The sequence below is a fragment of the Onychostruthus taczanowskii genome, unplaced genomic scaffold (genome assembly GCF_017590055.1).
Source record: "Onychostruthus taczanowskii isolate IOZ18803 unplaced genomic scaffold, ASM1759005v1 scaffold66, whole genome shotgun sequence".
Lineage (NCBI taxonomy): Eukaryota > Metazoa > Chordata > Aves > Passeriformes > Passeridae > Onychostruthus > Onychostruthus taczanowskii.
In genome coordinates, this window is record NW_024504344.1 from 4,770,391 (window position 1) to 4,786,985 (window position 16,595).

At 46.3% G+C, this 16,595-nt stretch overlaps 1 protein-coding gene across 1 annotated transcript in view; it reads left to right on the plus strand.

The window, feature by feature from the left end:
* The window catches only part of ADGRB1 (adhesion G protein-coupled receptor B1), an 84,929-nt gene that overhangs the window by 39,316 nt on the left and 29,018 nt on the right, over positions 1 to 16,595 (plus strand). The window contains exons 6-7 of the mRNA XM_041420816.1: positions 3,770 to 3,836; positions 7,436 to 7,521. Of these exons, the coding sequence (XP_041276750.1) occupies positions 3,770 to 3,836; positions 7,436 to 7,521 (153 nt within the window). The remainder of the gene's footprint in view (positions 1 to 3,769; positions 3,837 to 7,435; positions 7,522 to 16,595) is intronic.

Below are 16,595 nucleotides of genomic sequence, written 5' to 3' on the forward strand. Positions count from 1 at the left end.
GGGCTCTGATATTTAGGTGACCGTAGAATTTAACACTCAACAGCAGTTTTTTTTCTAAACCCACTCACTCAAGGGTAAAAAAACCCTTGACATCCCACTGCAGGACATGGTCACGAGGGCATTCTGGGGACAGCTGCAAGTGTTGAAGGCCTTGCAGAATTAATCTTGGTGTTAAAGACTTTTGGGGCAGAGCTGGTGGAAGGGGCAGGGTGCGAAATGTGTGATGTGTGTTGAGGCTGGATCTGCCAGCCCAGCTGGATCTTCAGGATGTGCCGAAGGTGGCCCAGCCACACTGGAACAAACTCCATCAGGAGTCCTCAGCAGGATTTTACCCAGTTTGGTCCTGGTTTTTTTACTGTACATGGGATGAAGCTTTTCTCTAACAATGAAAACACAACTAAGGGGCAGGACAGGGCTCTGTGCCACCAAGAATTGTCCCATCATAGGCTTGGCTGTGTCTCCAAACTCTAATGCACAGAGATCAGAGCCTGTGGTAAGTTTAGGGAGCTTGTAGTATGTTAAAAATTTACCATTTAGCTGGACAGACTGCACTGAGTCATGGGTTGAGGAGGGAGAGAGAGGTTCAGATTAAAAATTGAATATGTGCTGCAGGATATGGAGTGTGTCTGTTGTTCTGTGAGTGGTGATTCCCAGCAGCCATTCACTCAACCTTCATTACTCAGGACTCTCCAACAAGGGGGTTTTTCCTTTTTTTCCTTTCTCTTGTCTGAACTGCATTTGAAAGGACATTTTGCTGTTGTTTGGAGCGTGCTGGGGCAGGGTAGAGGCTGCATTTCCAGTCTCAAAGAAAGTCTGAGGGGTACCAGAGGTCTAAAGGACCTGCCACTGATCACCTCCTTAGATTAGGCTGAGTGCCTGAATAATAACTCTGCTTTTAGCTGGTGCTCCAGGGACTGCCTCTGGACCTCTAAAGCTTCACAAACAACCTCCTAAAGCTTGAAGTGATGAATTGAGGTTGTGCCACTGGTGCTGGGAGCTCACATCCTTCCCCACAAGAGAGCTCATCAGAAGTTTTCTGAGAGCACAGCCTGCACACAGCAAATTTCTCAGGGTCCTGGAGTGTCACTGCATCAGGGCTTTTGTGACTCACAGGTATCTCAGCAGCTCCTGGATAAACTCTGGATAAACACTGGTGGGCCAGCCCTGATTCCCGACTGTAATCTCAGTTTTACAAAGTGTTCTGTTGGTGCTGTCTCATCTTACACAGGTTTGAGGTGAGAGCACAGGGCTGGACAGTGTGAAAAAGGGCTCAGTGGAAGCCAGCCCTTCCCAGGCCCAGGACAAAAGCCACCACCTCCCATCTGTGCCGTGGCAGAGTCACAAAAAGATCAGATGGTTTGCAAAAAAGGGGGTTTTTTTGTGCTGAACAGGAGAGCTGCTGTCAGTCAAGGAAACACTGCTCAGGAGTTGTTAAACCATTCATTTCCTCCCTTCCAGTGATAATTTTATTTTAAAAATCACTGAAGAGATCCCTTGGAAAGTACAAGGGAACCTCTTAGCAAAATGCAAATATTTCTGTGCCTCGTAGGCACGAGGCTAAAGCATTTCCACTAGGCTGGGGTTTGCTGTCAGTTCTGTCTCTTGGATATCCCTTCACCCTTTCCTTTCCTGTGCTGGCAGCCAGCACCTCTGACAGCCTCAGAAATGCTTTGATGAAGTGCTGTGGCAGGGAGGTCAGGCAGTCAGGAGGGATCAGGGCTGGTGCTTGCTGATGTGTGAGCTCACCTTCACAATTCCTTATGCTCCTGGGGGAGCAGGGGCTGCCAGGGACCCTGCAGGAATGAGAACCCTCTTTGCACCAAGTCCTCATCACTAATTGCAGTGCAGGGCTGTCAGATTTCTTCATCTGAGCCACCAGTTGGAAGAGACGCTGAGAAAAAACATCTCAAAAATCAGGATAGAGCGTTGGATGAAAAGGTTTGGACAAGGACTGGGATTTGGGAGCCCTCCTCTTGCATTTAGGGGGACCTCCAGTCATTACAGAGTTCCAGAGCTTCATTTTTACTTCCTCCCTCCTCAGCTGATTATTCATTTTATTATTACAGTTGCTCAGACAGCTTGTGACAGAGCAACTTGCTATCAGGAAGAAATCAGAACTGATTAAATTAGCACATTACAGGTTTAATTTAGACATAAACAAGATTCAGAAATCTTGTTTATTAAGATTCAAGATTTGGAAAAAAGTAGAATATCCTACTTTTAATTCTCAGTTTGAAATACTTGCATTTTTTTGGGCTGCCTTTTCAAAAATGTTCCTTGTTTTGGGGTGAAAAAAAATTAATATTTTTTTGCAACTGAGATTTAATCTAAAAAAAAAAATGAGGCTGGTCAACAAAGCTGAAATGTTTCAAGGAAGATTTTTTTTTTTTTCCCCTGGGAGCATCAGTTCAGTCCTGATGCAGGATGAAAGCATCTTGCTGAGGGCAGGGCAAGTGAATTACTGCAGGCTGAGCTGAGTTAAGAGCTTGGAGAAAGTTCCCTCTCGATTGTAGTTTCCTGCTCTTCTCCTGTGGTGAGTGCACGCTCGTTTCGTGCTGAAACAGGATTACTCCATCCCACATTTTCTCCAGAGTTCTGCCCTGTTAAAGCGTGCAAACTTTCCCAGGGGCTGCTGACACACTGTAAATTCCCATCCTCTCCTGCCCTGCAGCATTTAATTTGTGTGTCCATGCCCTAAATTGCTGGATTCCCCCCCAAAAAAAAAAAAAAAAAAAGGGAATTTCAGCTCCAGTGCTGCTGTGGATGTTCATGGCTGTCACAGAGCCTGAGGGTTTTTTTTTGTCCAAGCCCCTGCTCAAGCAGGGTCACCTGGAGGTGACCCAGGGCTGTGCCCAGGTGGCTTTTGAATGTCTCCAGTGATGGGGATTTCACAAGTGAAAGGGGGAAAAGTGTTTCCTTCCTGGCTTCACAGTAAAACATGAAAAACAAAAACTCAGAAAATTACTAAAGGTAATTTCAAAGTCATCTCATTCCACACCTACCCTGGCAGGGACACTTTCCACTATCCCAGGTTGCTCCAAGCCCCATCCAACCTGGCCTTGGACACTTCCAGGGCCTCAACCAAGAGGTCTCAAACGAGAGCTCCCTCAGTTTGAGAAGGCACCAGGCAGTTCAGGAGCCCAAATTCCACATCTGCTCAGTGCAGAAGGGAGATGTCCTTCTCAGGTTATGTGGTGTGAGGGAGAAGGAATGAGCTGGTTTCCAGAAAAAGCACCACACACTTCACATTCAGCTCATTCCATAAGAAATTCCACTCAGGGGATGCTGTGAATTCCCACCTTGCTGCTGTGTTGTTAAATTTCCCCATGGAACCAATCTCAAAGAGAGTGAAGAAATGTCCTGCACCCCTGGAACACACAGGGATCAGCAAATGAGCAGAGGAAAATTTCCACTCTTTGCCCTCTTTCTCCCACGTAAGTAGGACAAGAGCATCATCCTGCCAGCCAAATGCTGCAGCTGCTTCCAGGACCTGGTCTGAAACAGAGCACTCTCCTTAATTTGGAATTAATTCCCCTGTCAGATGTCATCCTGCGGGCAGCTCCCCAGGCAGAGGAGCCTTTATGCAAGTTCAGGAGAGATGGGAAGCAAAACTTGTTTGATTTAAAGTCTGAGAATTTTTTTTTTTATTATTTTTTGCTGTGGGGTGTCACCTCCCAGGCTGAACTCTGGCAGGCAGAGGGAAGAAGCCAACATGTGCCTGTTGGGGACATTTGCCACTGGGTCACTTTCTCTTCTCTTCATTTTCCAGCTGCTGGCTGTCATTAGAGGGAGGACTCCTCTATGCCTTCGTGGGACCGGCGGCTGCTGTCGTTTTGGTATTTAAGCTTGTCTGAAAGATTTCTTTTTTTCTCCTCTATGACTTATAGTAATTTCCTTGTTCTCTCAAACCAAGAATGCCCCTCTTTATTTCCATTTGTGTTTCGAAGAGCTTCCTCCTTCAGGAATAACGAGCAAAGCCAACACTTTGGGATGGGGTTGGTTCTGAAATGTAATGTGCCTCAGCTCTCAGCCTTCCCCTCTGTCTTCACTGGAGCCCCCTAACATCTGATTAATGCTTTGCCTTGGTTTTGCTGTGTCTGGATGGAAGTGCAGGATGATGGTGGAAAACTCTGACATTGTCTCCTTCAGAAAATGCTGTTCCTGGTGCTTTTCAGACCAGCTTTTATTCCTGGTCCATCCCAGGCCAGTGCATGTGAGCAGATTTCCTTGTCTGCAGGTGAAACTGAAATCTTCAAATCAATGCTGAGGGGATCCTTTCTGACCCTAAAAATGTCACGTTTGCTTTGAATTCAAGAGATGGCAGGGTTAAAGTGGGCATTCCTAAACTCCAGCTCCTGCATGGGGAGTCCATTCTTCTGCCCCATCACCCCTGGCTCCCACACAGCCCCAACACCAACATTGCCCAGTTATAAAGTGAATTTAAGGTGTCATTGGAGGTGACATTCCTTCGCTGCTGCTGAGGCCTCACTGCCCATGAGAAGCCTCAGGGCTGAAAGAATCTGAGAACTGCTGCTCCTCCAGGAAATCCCTCCTGCAGCAATTTCTGATGGGTTTAAAGCCATGTTTGAGCCCTCACATCTTTCTGCAGTTTCTCTCCAGCCCCCTGTTTTATCCAGTGGAGGAGCTTTATGCCCTCTGAGGCTCTGGAGAGCCCCACAGGAATGGGCTTGTTGATACTCACAATTCCTTTTTCAGTTCAGGCTTTTGTTTCGTGCAGTGCCTGGGGGATGAAATGCCCCGCAGCAGGAGCTTACAGGAGAATAACTCCACAAAAAGCTCCTGCTGACTCTATTCTCAGCGCTGTCACTGCACATCAAACCACCTTGTTGCCATCATTTCATCACAGTGACAAAGAGAAAAGCCAACAGCGGCCCCTCCTCTGCAAGAAATCAAAACTGGTATGAGCTGAGGTCTTTCATGTGGGGTTGTGACACAGTGATTTGGAGGGAGGAAGCTTTGGTAGTGCCCAGAGTCACTCTGCTGCCTCAAACCACCTCGCTTTTGTTGTGCCAACAGCAAGGGAGGTGATCTTTCTATTTTTCCTCTTTTAAAGTGTGAGGAAAACACAGGAGCCTGCTTCCATTTGGCAGCTCAGATTTCCCTCACCATCAAGCAGTGGAAATGGGATGTCCTCACAGAGGGGTCAGCACATGCAAATGGTGGTTCCTGCAGCTGATATTTGGCAGTGGTGAATCATCTCTGGGGGTGTCTGGCCCTGATCAGCACCAAGGGAGAGGCCACACGCCTCATTTAGACTCCCTGACTCATTCCTGGCCAAAGTGACAAATTAATATTGCCCTGGTAGAGACACCAAAGAGCTTGGGGAAGAAGGAGAGGCATGGAAAGCCTTTTTATAAATGGGAACCTGCAAACAGATGAGCTCAAAAAGTTCATAACACTCTGAAGGTGGTTGGCCTGCAGCTTCAGCAATCTTCATAACTCACAGTCAGGCCACTGACACTGAACAGCTGCAGCTTTGAAGGATAAAGGTTTGACCTTTATTCTTAAAAATCCTGATCTACCTTGAGCACAGAGCTGTTGGAAGCAGTTCTGCTCGCCCAGCTGATGTGGAGCAGCCTCATGATAGTTGTGTGCAGGCTGAAGGCAGGGGGAGGCTCATGGAACAAAGTGAGGACAGGGTCAGCAGTGGTCAGGTCGTGGTTGTCTCCAGGAATTTCAGACTTGAGGCTTTGCTTCTGGAAGTTGTCGCAAAGATGAAGAAGTAAAGCTACTCTGCATGTTATTGGAAGAATATCCCTGTGGTATCCCTGGCTTAGGAAAAAAGTGGAGCCAAGATCAGAGAGGGTGTTGATCAATGTACTGGATTGATTGATTGATTGACTGATTGATTGATTGATTAAAACCAGTGCAGAACTGCTCTTTGTTGTCTCCCCTGCTCCTTAGGAGTGAGGATGCACACTTTGGCCAGCCCTAGGAGAGGTCCAGCCACACTTCAACCCCACCTTTCCTCCTACCTGGCTGCACCTGAAGGAAAAACTTTCCTTGATCCTCCGCAGTGAAGGATCAGTGATCCTTTCAAAGTGCTCCCTCTCTTTCCAGACTCACAACCAGACTTTGATTTCCTGCTGATCTTTGGCTGTGTCACTGTGCCTGACTTGCCAGTGCTGTTTCTCTGAATCAATACCATGGTGAACTCTAGAAGTGGTCTCAGCTGTCCACTGACCCAGCAGCTGATGCGCACAAAAAGAACTGCAATTTCTGAGATTTTCTGTGGATTCCCAGCTGTGGGCTCCACATCAGTGAGCTGGTGAAACCAGCAGAAAGATTGATCAGTGTTTTGAGGGTGATTTAGGCAATTAGGCAGAGGCTTGGTCCTTTTCCTTGAGTCAGGTGATTCTTTGGATCTCTTAAAATCAAAAACACCTGAAGTCACATGAATTTATCTCTGAATTTGGCCTTAAAACATTTCCCTGCAAACCCCACATGCAAAACAGCATTGACCACACATTTCTACCACCAGCAGCTGTTCCACTGGCAGAAAAACCAGGAGAATGTCTCCTTTTTCCACCATCATGACCTCCTCCACGCAGGGGTGGGGCTGGTGTGTCACTAATGTGTTGGGGATGGGGTTTGTAAAGCAGATGCAGCTGGCAGCAGTGGATGCAGTTGGAAAGGCACAGGGAGGAGTTTGGGGTCACTCTGCAGGATCTCAGCTCTGTCCAGACTGTGTTTCACTGTGGATTTTTGTTTCTCATGGACACAGACATCCCTGCTCTCACCCTAAGGAAAATGGACTGCATGGAATTGTAACACCTACTAATTTTTTGGGGGAATTCTCCATGCTGTGCCATCTTCAGTATCTCCCAAGACATCCCACCAGAGCAGATGACGTTTCTGCTTGCTCCAGTGCCCCTCTACCTCTTATTTTGAGAGCAGTAGTGGCGTTTCACCAGGAAAGATCTGTGACACATTGTCTGCATTCTCTTAATGCTGCTTCTGACTCCAGAAGGTGTTTTGGGAAGCAGCCAGTGCCAGCCCACTGCTCTTCTCTGTACTGGTCACTCTCTGTTTGGATTAGCCCAAAAAATTGTTGCTGTGCCTGGTGTTTGCCTTGCTGGACCTCAGGCAGTGCTTGGGTTCGAGCAGCTCTGCAGCAATCTGGGAAATTCCCAGTCTCTCCTGCTTCATGGAGACCTGGCTGAGGGTTGGACTTGATGATCTTGGGGGGTCTTTTCCAGTCTTAATGATTCTCCAACCTCCCTGATCTGCTGCCAGCTGCATTCTGCTGTCCTGCACTCGCTGATGCACGGCCAGGGGAGGTGGGACAGTGGGGGACACAAGGGGTGGTGGCCTGCAGAGGTGTGACCTAGCTTTGGGAGAAACCCTTCTGTGTTACTGAGCTTGACCTGACCCTCCTGAGAACAAAACTTGTGTGTTGTTTCTCTTTTGACAGGTGAACATGGTTATTGGCATTCTGGTTTTTAACAAACTTGTATCCAAAGATGGAATAACAGATAAGAAACTGAAGGAACGGGCAGGGTATGCCTTATCAATACATCTAAGTAAAGAGTGAAAATAAAAACCAAGAAATACCCAAGGTTGTGATCAATAACCAGGCAAGGGGTGAAAAAAGAGATTGAGGATGCAGACAAAAATAAAGCAAAACCATATTTTAACAAAATGAAAGAAAAAAACCACACTTGATTTAATGCCTTTGCACTGTCATTCAGTGCAGCAGGACACAAAAATCCAAGAAGCAGTCCTGTGTTGCTGTGGAGGAAGGATAGAAGTTCATCTCTTTGTTAAAATGGCTTCAGCCAAGGCTCATGTATCCTCCCAGAAATGAGGGAGAGCAAAGTGGCTCTTGTCAGTAACTCCTGGAGACAGCAGAGAGAGACTCAGCACTGCTGAGTGTGGCACGAGCTGGGTGACAGAGGGGTTGTGTCTGAGGGTTGGCAGGGCTCTCAGGGACAGCAGAGGTGTGTGATGGAAGGGAATGGGTTCTGGAGGTCTGGCAGAGAGCAGAGCAGCAGATGGATGCAGTAGGAGAGGTGAGTTAAGAACCTCTGCTGCGAGAAAAAATTCTGCTGCCACCTGAGGTTCTTTATCTTCTCTACACACTCCATTCCTGAATACAGAGGATTTTTGTTACCTGGTTTCCTTTGGAGTACAAATCCAAGAGTTGACTCCCCATTTCTGCCCACCCTGGTGTCTCCCAGGGCTTTGCCCAGGGCAGCAGCTCCCAGGCAGGGCTCTCTCTTGGGTTACTCCCAAACTTTTGGCAGAGGCTATTTTGCCACTGCCAGCATCCCCAGCAGGATGAGAATCACTCTCCTCTCCATTTCCAGGAACAAACCTGCAGTCTGCTCAGATTTTATCCCTGAGCAAGGGACAGAAATGGCAGGCTGACACTCCGAGTCTCCTCAGATAACCAGGTCAGATATGTGTTGCTTTCCCCTGCCTTTTTGGCTCCTTGTTGCAGTCAGAGAAGCTCTGTCCATACCTTCTGCTGGGAAAAGCAGGGATCTCTGCTCCCAGTTGTCCACTGCAGGAATATGTTTTATCACTGTGGGTAACAGCTGATTTCTGGAGGGAAGAAGTTCTTCACAAAGGAATGAGGAGAGCAAAAGCTGTTCTCGTTCCTCTGCATGGAGGCAGAGTTTGAAACCTTTGGAGGCTGGTGGAGAAAGCACAGGATGCATGGATATATCCTCTGTCCAAGTGGAGGGAGAAAGAGTCTCCACTGAGTCTCAGAGGGCAGGGGTGGATAATATGGATGAGCTTCAATATTCCTGACGCTGTTTTTTAATTGAGTGGTGGAGGCAAAACCCAGGGTAGAGGCAAATTCTTATCCAGCACCTCAAATCCTGTCTTCAGTTTTGGGCCCCTCACTCCAGGAAAGACCTTGAGGGGCTGGAGCATGTCCAGAGAAGGGAACAGAGCTGGGGAAGGGTCTGGAGCATCAGGGAAGGCTTAGACTGGAGAAAAGGAGGCTCAGGTGAGACCTCATCACAGCTCCCTGAAACAGGGAGTGGTGTGGTGAGGTGAGGGTCAGTCTCTACCAGGTAACAAGTGACAGGACAAGGGGAAATGGCCTCAAGCTGCACCAGGGGAGGTCCAGGTTGGATATTTGGAAAAATTTAATCCCCGAAAGGATGACCAGGCTTTGGAACAGGCTGCCTGGGGAAGTGGTGGAGTCACCATCCCTGGAAGTGCTCCAGAAACAAGTGGACCTGGAACTTTGTGATAGAGTTTAGTGGCCATGGAGGGTTTTGATCAAAAGTTTGGACTCGATCTTGGAGGTCTTTTCCAACCTTAACAATTTTGTGAGAAACACAGGGACCTGTTCAGGCTCATGGTTTATCAGCAGTGTTGATGCAACCAAGCCTTGGGGTCCCTGGGTGCAGCAAAGGGGAATTTTGGTGCCTGAGCAGTGCCATGGCCATAAAAGAGGAGATTTGGATAATCAGAGATACCAGCTGCTGCTGGGTTGAAAAATATGCAAAGAAGTGACCTTGGTGCATTGCTTCGAGCAGCTGCTAACAATCAAGTGCTTCATTCTGGATGATGCCTTCTTGACAAAGAGAGAACTCAAAACAACACCCTGGCTGCAAGGTCTGGAGCAGGGTAATTCCACTTGAAAGTCAGCGCTGCAGTAAATGGTTTATTGGATTAGCAAAGCAGTGAGTTGCTGCCTCTCAGTCCCTCCCTCTCTAATCCAAACTGCACACGGAGTGACCTTATTTAATACACAGCAGCTGGTTATTGATCACACTCAGAGTTGGGCTTTAAAAACAAAACCTGCAAGGCAACAAAACAAACAAAGAAAACAAAAAAAAAAACAAAACCAAAAAAGTCATTTTTCTGATGTTCTTTGTTTTTTTTCTTTCTTTTCTCTTTTCCCCCCCTTCTTTCGTGTCCGTGTGTGTGTGTGCAGCACTTTTAAGCCTTTTCTGTGCTCAATGGTTTTGTTCTCCCTTCCCAAGTGCCCCTGCTGAGAGTGTGGGAGCACTTTTGAGAGCCCTGGTGCCCCTTTCCCTTTAGTTCTCTGCTTCTGGCCTGGGCTTGGGAACCGTGTTGGAAGGTAGATCTGAAGAAAATCAGAATGAGTAAATGGCCTTGGAAATGTTTGGACCTGAGGAGATGGTCTAAAGAAACGTTGTGTTTCCTTTAGCAGAGGCAAGAAGTATGGTTCAGTGTTGCAAAACCAGGTTTTTTTTAAAGGGTGAAAAAAAAAATCCACCAAAAATAAGGGAAAAAAGAGCTGTTGGATGTTAAGAGGAGCCCAGCACGCACTCCACAGATTGGTTGTCACAAATTCATCCATGCCAACAGTTCTCATGAAATAGTACCTGAGACACAGGAATTCTGCCCTGTACTTAGCAGTGGAAATAGCTGTGATTATTGTTGTCACTTCTGTCAGAAAATGCAGATTTTCTAGTGGCAGTGATTTTATAGGTGGATCACAAAACCAGGCAGTAGAGGAGGGGGTGTGAATACCTGGAGAGCTGGAGAAAAGCCAAAACCTGTCTGGGAATGGAGAAAACCATCCCAGAAAACAGTCTCTGTTGGTGGCCAACTCCACCACCACTGTTTGAGCTCTCTTGAAGGGATTACTACCAAAAAATGAATATTTTAATGTCAGGAGCCTTTAAAATGAATTTCAAATGTATTCAGTCAGTGTTTATTCCACATTTGTGTGCTCACACAGGCAGGGAGGAAGATTGAGACCATCAGGGATATTCACCAAGGCTAATTTTAGCTGAGTTTAATTTCTCTGGGCTTCCTCTGCCACTTCTGAGGAGAGACAGGAGCCTTGTCCTCCCTTTGAGGACCTGTTCTTTCATCTCTGTTGATCACATAAACCACCCAAGAGGAGTTTGCCCCAAAACCTTGTGTGAAATAATCTCTGTGCAGGTGTCCTGATGGGGTGGAACAGGGCTGGGTTGTCAGAGCACAGAGAGTGACTAGGAAGGTGATAACTCCACTGAGACAGGAAGGGATTGGGATTGCCCTTCCTCTGGGAATGGTTCCTTCTGGGAATGTGCTCCTGCTCTTCGGGCTGTGGATGGTGGAAAGCACTGCTCAATAAAAGGTAGCAAAGTCCAGGCTCCAGTGAACACACCAGATGAGCCCATGAGCTGTTTGTGGATGTTTAGGAAGCAGAAAAAGCTAAATTAAATGAAGGCATTATTCACTGTGATTATTTAATTAGCTTCGCTTTCATATGCACAGGCACCAATCTAAACCTGCTACGGAAATTCAATATATTAACAACCTCATGCCCCCAGCCAGAAGGAATTAGGAGATAAATGTACCCACATCAGTGCCCACTGCTTGCAACTTTCTGCATAAACACACCCAACAGCAGCTACAGTTGTGTGTTTACAGTGGTCTTTTGGCCAGTTCTCTGTGATTCAATGTCATTCATGTTTTTTCTGGTACAGTTTCCCATCAAATTCCTCAAGTCAATCTACTTTTTTTCTTTTTGCTGCCTATCTCTGCCTTTCTCTGTCTCTCTGCTTATCTGTTCTTTGTGGCTTATAGATTTGGGGATAAGCTGTCGTATTTTTTTATTTTTTAAGGGTCGTGCACCTAATGCCTCTCCAGACCCACTTTATCTTTGGTTCAGCCATTGTCCTCACAGGATTTACACCATCCTTCCTGGAAGATATTTATCTGTGGACACAGGAGCTAATTTCCTCTGTGTCCGAAAGCTTCTGTGGGATGCCTTAGTCATTATTCTGCACGGGAATGATGACTTATGTCACTGTAATTAATGAAAAGACCAATCAATAGCCGCTTGAAAGGGGGCCACTGGGCCCACTGCTGCTGCTGTGTTGGTGCTCATCAGGATGTCTTTTTGCAGTGAGACTGAACAGAGAGCCACCAAAGCTAAGAAATGCTCTGTGGAGTCCCCTGATCTCTCTCCCAGGCAGGGCAGGGCCATAAAACCCCTCCTGGTTGGGGCAAACCTTCCTCAGCAGCATCCCCACCACACACCCCAGGGATGACTGACCCTGTTCTGTCCTCTGGCAGTGATTTCATGTCTTCTCTGATGCCAGGCACAGCAGGAAGGTCTGGGGGATGTTTTGCAGACTCCATCCCGTTTTCCAAGCCAGATCTGACGTGGGTGTGGATCTGTGCAGGCCAGGGAGAGCACACAACCAGTAAATTCTGCGAAGAAACGGGGCCAGTGCCAAGCTAATGTGGCTTCTGGGCTCCTGAAGAGGAGCTGAATTGGTGGGACGGGGTGGTTCCCACACATCAGCTGCTAAAAATCCCAAGGTGTGCTTTAGCAGATCCCTTCATACCAGCAGCCTTCAGTGGCCTGTTTCTGTGGTTGGTCCCATCCAAAAAAAAAAAAAAAGTGGGAGCAGCAGGTGGGAATAATTCTCAGGGTTCATCCCAAAGATGTTTTTGGCTCCAGAACAGGATGTGAAAGAAGGAATGTTTCAGAAACAGTCAGCCAGTTGGGTTCCTTTCAGGGCAGGTTAGGGGGCTAAGGAAACACCCAAGCTCAGATTAATTTCAGGACATAAAAGAGTCCCATCCTGCATCAGTGAGGGAATCAAAAAATCAAAAAGTGGCCTCTGACCTAAAACCAAAGAGTGGCCTCTGTCCTGGTCTCACCAGCTCCGAGTCAGAGAAAATAAGTGACTTATCCCTTGCACTGCTTTAGGACAGAAGATAAGCAGGCACAGCCCCCACAGCCCTACTTCTTGCCTTCTACTGCACAACCCTGCCACCTTTTTTGTTTTGGAGCAAAAAGGCCAGGAGGGAAAAGAGCAATTTCTCAAAAAAAAAACCAAAAAAACCAAACAAAAAGAAGGAGGTGGAGACTGGGAGAGCAGTACTGGTTTCTGTTCCTTGGGTGCCAGAGAGACACCCAGAATCTGGCAAGACTTTCACCAACACAGTTCCACCCTCTCCAGCAGCACCAACAAATCTGAGTTGTCCATTTCCCCCCGTTCCCCGCATCTGGAGTGGTACAGATGAGAGAGTTTTAATTCCTGCCTGTCTTTCATTTCTCTTCCCAAACTGGGTATGGTTGGTTGGCTCCCTTTTCTCCTTCCTTTCTTTTTGGCTTCTCTTCCCCTTTCCTTTCGACGTTTGTGCTCATGAGCGAAGTGTTTTGTTTTGTTTCAGTCTTTTGGTTTTAATTGCAGTCAGATGGCAGTGCCCCTTTACGGCATGACGCTCAAATGTTCCAAGTGTGGAGTAGTTTCTTCTGCTGAAGTTTCGGCCACAGCCACCAGTAACGCCATGTTAGTTCCTCTAATTTCAACTTCTTTTCTTTCTTTCTTACTTTCCACTTTTTTTTTTTTTGTTTGTTTTGTTTCCTTTTTTTTTCTGTTCATTTTGATTTTCGCTTTTCAGTTCCTTTTTTTATTTCCCTCTTCCATTTCCCTGCACTCACCAGCCCATGTTTGTTTTCTCTCCCCATGTCCCTGCCCACCTCCCTGACATCCCCCAGCTCTCCCCAACCTCATTCTGTGGGCCATGAGTAGAGCAGGGCTCCTGCAACACCCCTGGAGCTGATGGGCTGGATCCTGAAAAGCACTTTTTTGACATGCCTAGATTTAAGATTTAAGCATGTGACCAGCCCATGGAAGACAAAGGGACTCTGAATTTGTTGCAAGCCGTGTTTAATTTGTTTAATTTGTTTTATGCTCCGTTCTTGGAGTTCCAGACTTAAAGCTGTGATTCCCAGTAATTCTGGTGGTAGACAGGGACTCCAAAATTCAGCTTTGTCAACCACTTGAGCACCTGCTTGAGTGTTTTCCTCCAGAGGCTGCAGAGCACTGAGTGTGGCTTAAGTGAGTTGGTGAATCACTTCTAAGTGGGTTTTTTCTCCTCTTATGAAATGCTGAAGTTAATACCTTGTAGGCCTGCGGGTTTGATTTGATAAGTGTTGACTGCCTCTTTTGGTCCCCTGAAAGCACTTGGAATTAATTCTCAAAATCTTAAAGCGTTTCATTGCTCTGAGTTACAAAAGTCAAATGCTGTTAAATCTCTTCTTAGATGCTGCTGGAGTTAGCTTAAAAAAAAAAAAAATAAAAATTCCAGAGCTTTGTTCTGCTGGAGAAATTGCTATTTATGTGGTTGGCTTTTTTCACAAAGGTTAAGGTTGGAGGGAGAGTGATGAGGGAAGGTTTGTCTTTCTTCCTTCCCCTTTGGAAATTTTATTATCTGTATCACATCCAAGTGATGCTACACTTTGGTTTTGATGTCTAAATTAGTACATGCAAAACGTGTGAGGGAAACAGTCTCTGATCATTTGCAGTTTGAAAATTCCTACTTTTAATTAATCTGAACTAAAAGAGGCAGCCGATGGCCAGCTCTCAAAACGTAGAAAGATAAAAGAAAATCAACTCAAGAGCACCTGGAAGGTGTCCCTGTTCATGGCAGGGGGTTGGAATGAGATGTTCTTTAAGGCCTCTTCTAACCCAAACCATTTTATGATTCTGTGGTTTTCTCAGTGAAATGAAGAACTGAACAAAATTTGATGTATTTTTCACTGCTAAGGTCATTTACTCACCTTTTTCAGCAGTGCCCAGCTGAGATGGAATCAGTCCAGACATGTGTACCACAAGTCTGGAATGAGCAGCTCGCTGCTTTTTGGATTCCTGTAACTGCAGAGCAATGTTAAACCAGCAGTAGATTTACTATTAATAAATTAGACTCTTAAATAGGAGAGGCTTTCTGTTCATAGTAAATTAATTTTAAAAGTTAAAGAGTCTCAAGTCCCTCTCCAGTAGTGTCTGACATTGGTCCGCAATAAATCACAAATTCTGATTCATCTCCAAATCAGGAGAAAAAAAGGGATATGAAAGCCAGATCTCCTATTCATCCTGCTTCTCTAATTTAAGTGGATTGACAGAAATTGGAGGGCTCTTGTAAGAGGATTTTTTACTGTTTTGTTTCCCAGCAGATTGGGTACCTCAGATGACAGTGTCCGGTATCAATTTGGTTGTTTGTCCTCAAGTGTTCCGTGCTCTTATCCTTGCAAAGGGAACACTGAGGAATACATAAACAAGTTCACTCATTTCGCCTTGTGATCCACTTCATCCCTCAGCTGAACTGTTCCTGGTTTTCCTCCTCCAAATTTCTTGCAAATGATGTTGCCAAAAAGGCAAAACTGTGATTATTCTTCATGCCACTGCCACCCTTCTGCTGGGCTCCCTCCTCCCAGACTTTGCAGCAGCTTTGCCGTTTAGGTTTGGAGTCTTGAAATGTGGGTTAAATGCCATGAGGATTCCTGGTTCCTCCCTGGCCTGGAATAAGCCATATTTTTTTAGTGCAGAGCACACCAAGGGTGTTCTTGCCTTGTTCCTGCTGGGGTTGCTCGTGCCCTCCCCAGCTTCCCTCCCTTAGATTCCAGAGTTTTATTTCTGGGGTAGCACAGAGTGAGAAATAGATGCCTTAGACTGTTTTTCTTGGATTTTGGAAATCTTTGTGGTGAGATCTGTGGTTGGAGAAGGAGATGTAAAAAGGAGGAAAAACAGAGGGAACTGATGGGAGAGAAAAGTGACAGAAGTGGAAAAATAAGTACTGGAAATTGTGTGATTTCTTGACCTGGGGAATGATAAATGGAAATCTTTGGATATCTGTGACTTGTTAGGGGTTAGCTAGACTTGACAGGTGTGGGTTAAATAAATCCTTCCCTTCAGGCTGTGCTGAAGACGATCTTGCAAGACCTGTGTTCCCACATTTCCTCCCATTTATTGCTGCCTGTAGGGCACCCTCAGCTAGTGAAATGATGCCTTGTAATTAATTTGTCTTTGCTACCCATGAAAATTATTTTATCTGAGATGGAAAATGTGTCTCAGGGGCTTGGTTTTTCTTGGTGCTGGCTGTGAATGAGGGAATCCACTGCAGATAGCAGGAAGTGCTGAGGGATGGATGGATGGATGGATGGATGGATGGATGGATGGATGGATGGAAGTTGATGTCCCATCCCTGAAAATGTCCACAGCCAGGCTGGACAGAGCTCTAAGCAACCTGGGATAGTGGAATGTGTCCCTGCCTATGCCAGGGGCTTGAAACTAAATGATCTTTAAGGTCCCTTCCAACCCAAACCACTCCATGAATTTATGAATCCTTGCCAAGCAGATCATTGGAAATCTGGACCCTCAGGCTCTGACCAGTGGGAAGAGACTGGCCCAAGACTAAAACCCTGGCACAGTGTATTTTTCCAGGCATCCCACCCAAGAGGCAATGTCAGGGGTTCCTCATGACCCTTATCATCATCATTCCTCTTAAATCCTTAGGAATTTACGTGTCAAATCTCCCCTCTAAGGGTTTAGCCCTTTTTCTTGGCTCAATATCCTTTTAGGGAGTCTTGGATGTCAAATTTTCTGCCTGTATTGTAATTCCAGGATTAATGTGAGTCAGTGCTTCCATGCATGGCTGGTCTAGGAAGGACACTGTTCCTCAGGAGAGTGTTGTCCTCATGCTTCAAGGAATTTGAAATCCTATCCTTACCTGGGGATAATACCTGGATCCTGCAAGTCCTTCTTGGACTCTCAGAGAACACCTTCTTTAATTAAAGGTGAATAATGAAGCAGCCTGGTCACAGCTGCCTCGTCACCTGCCTATCTCATGTGTCA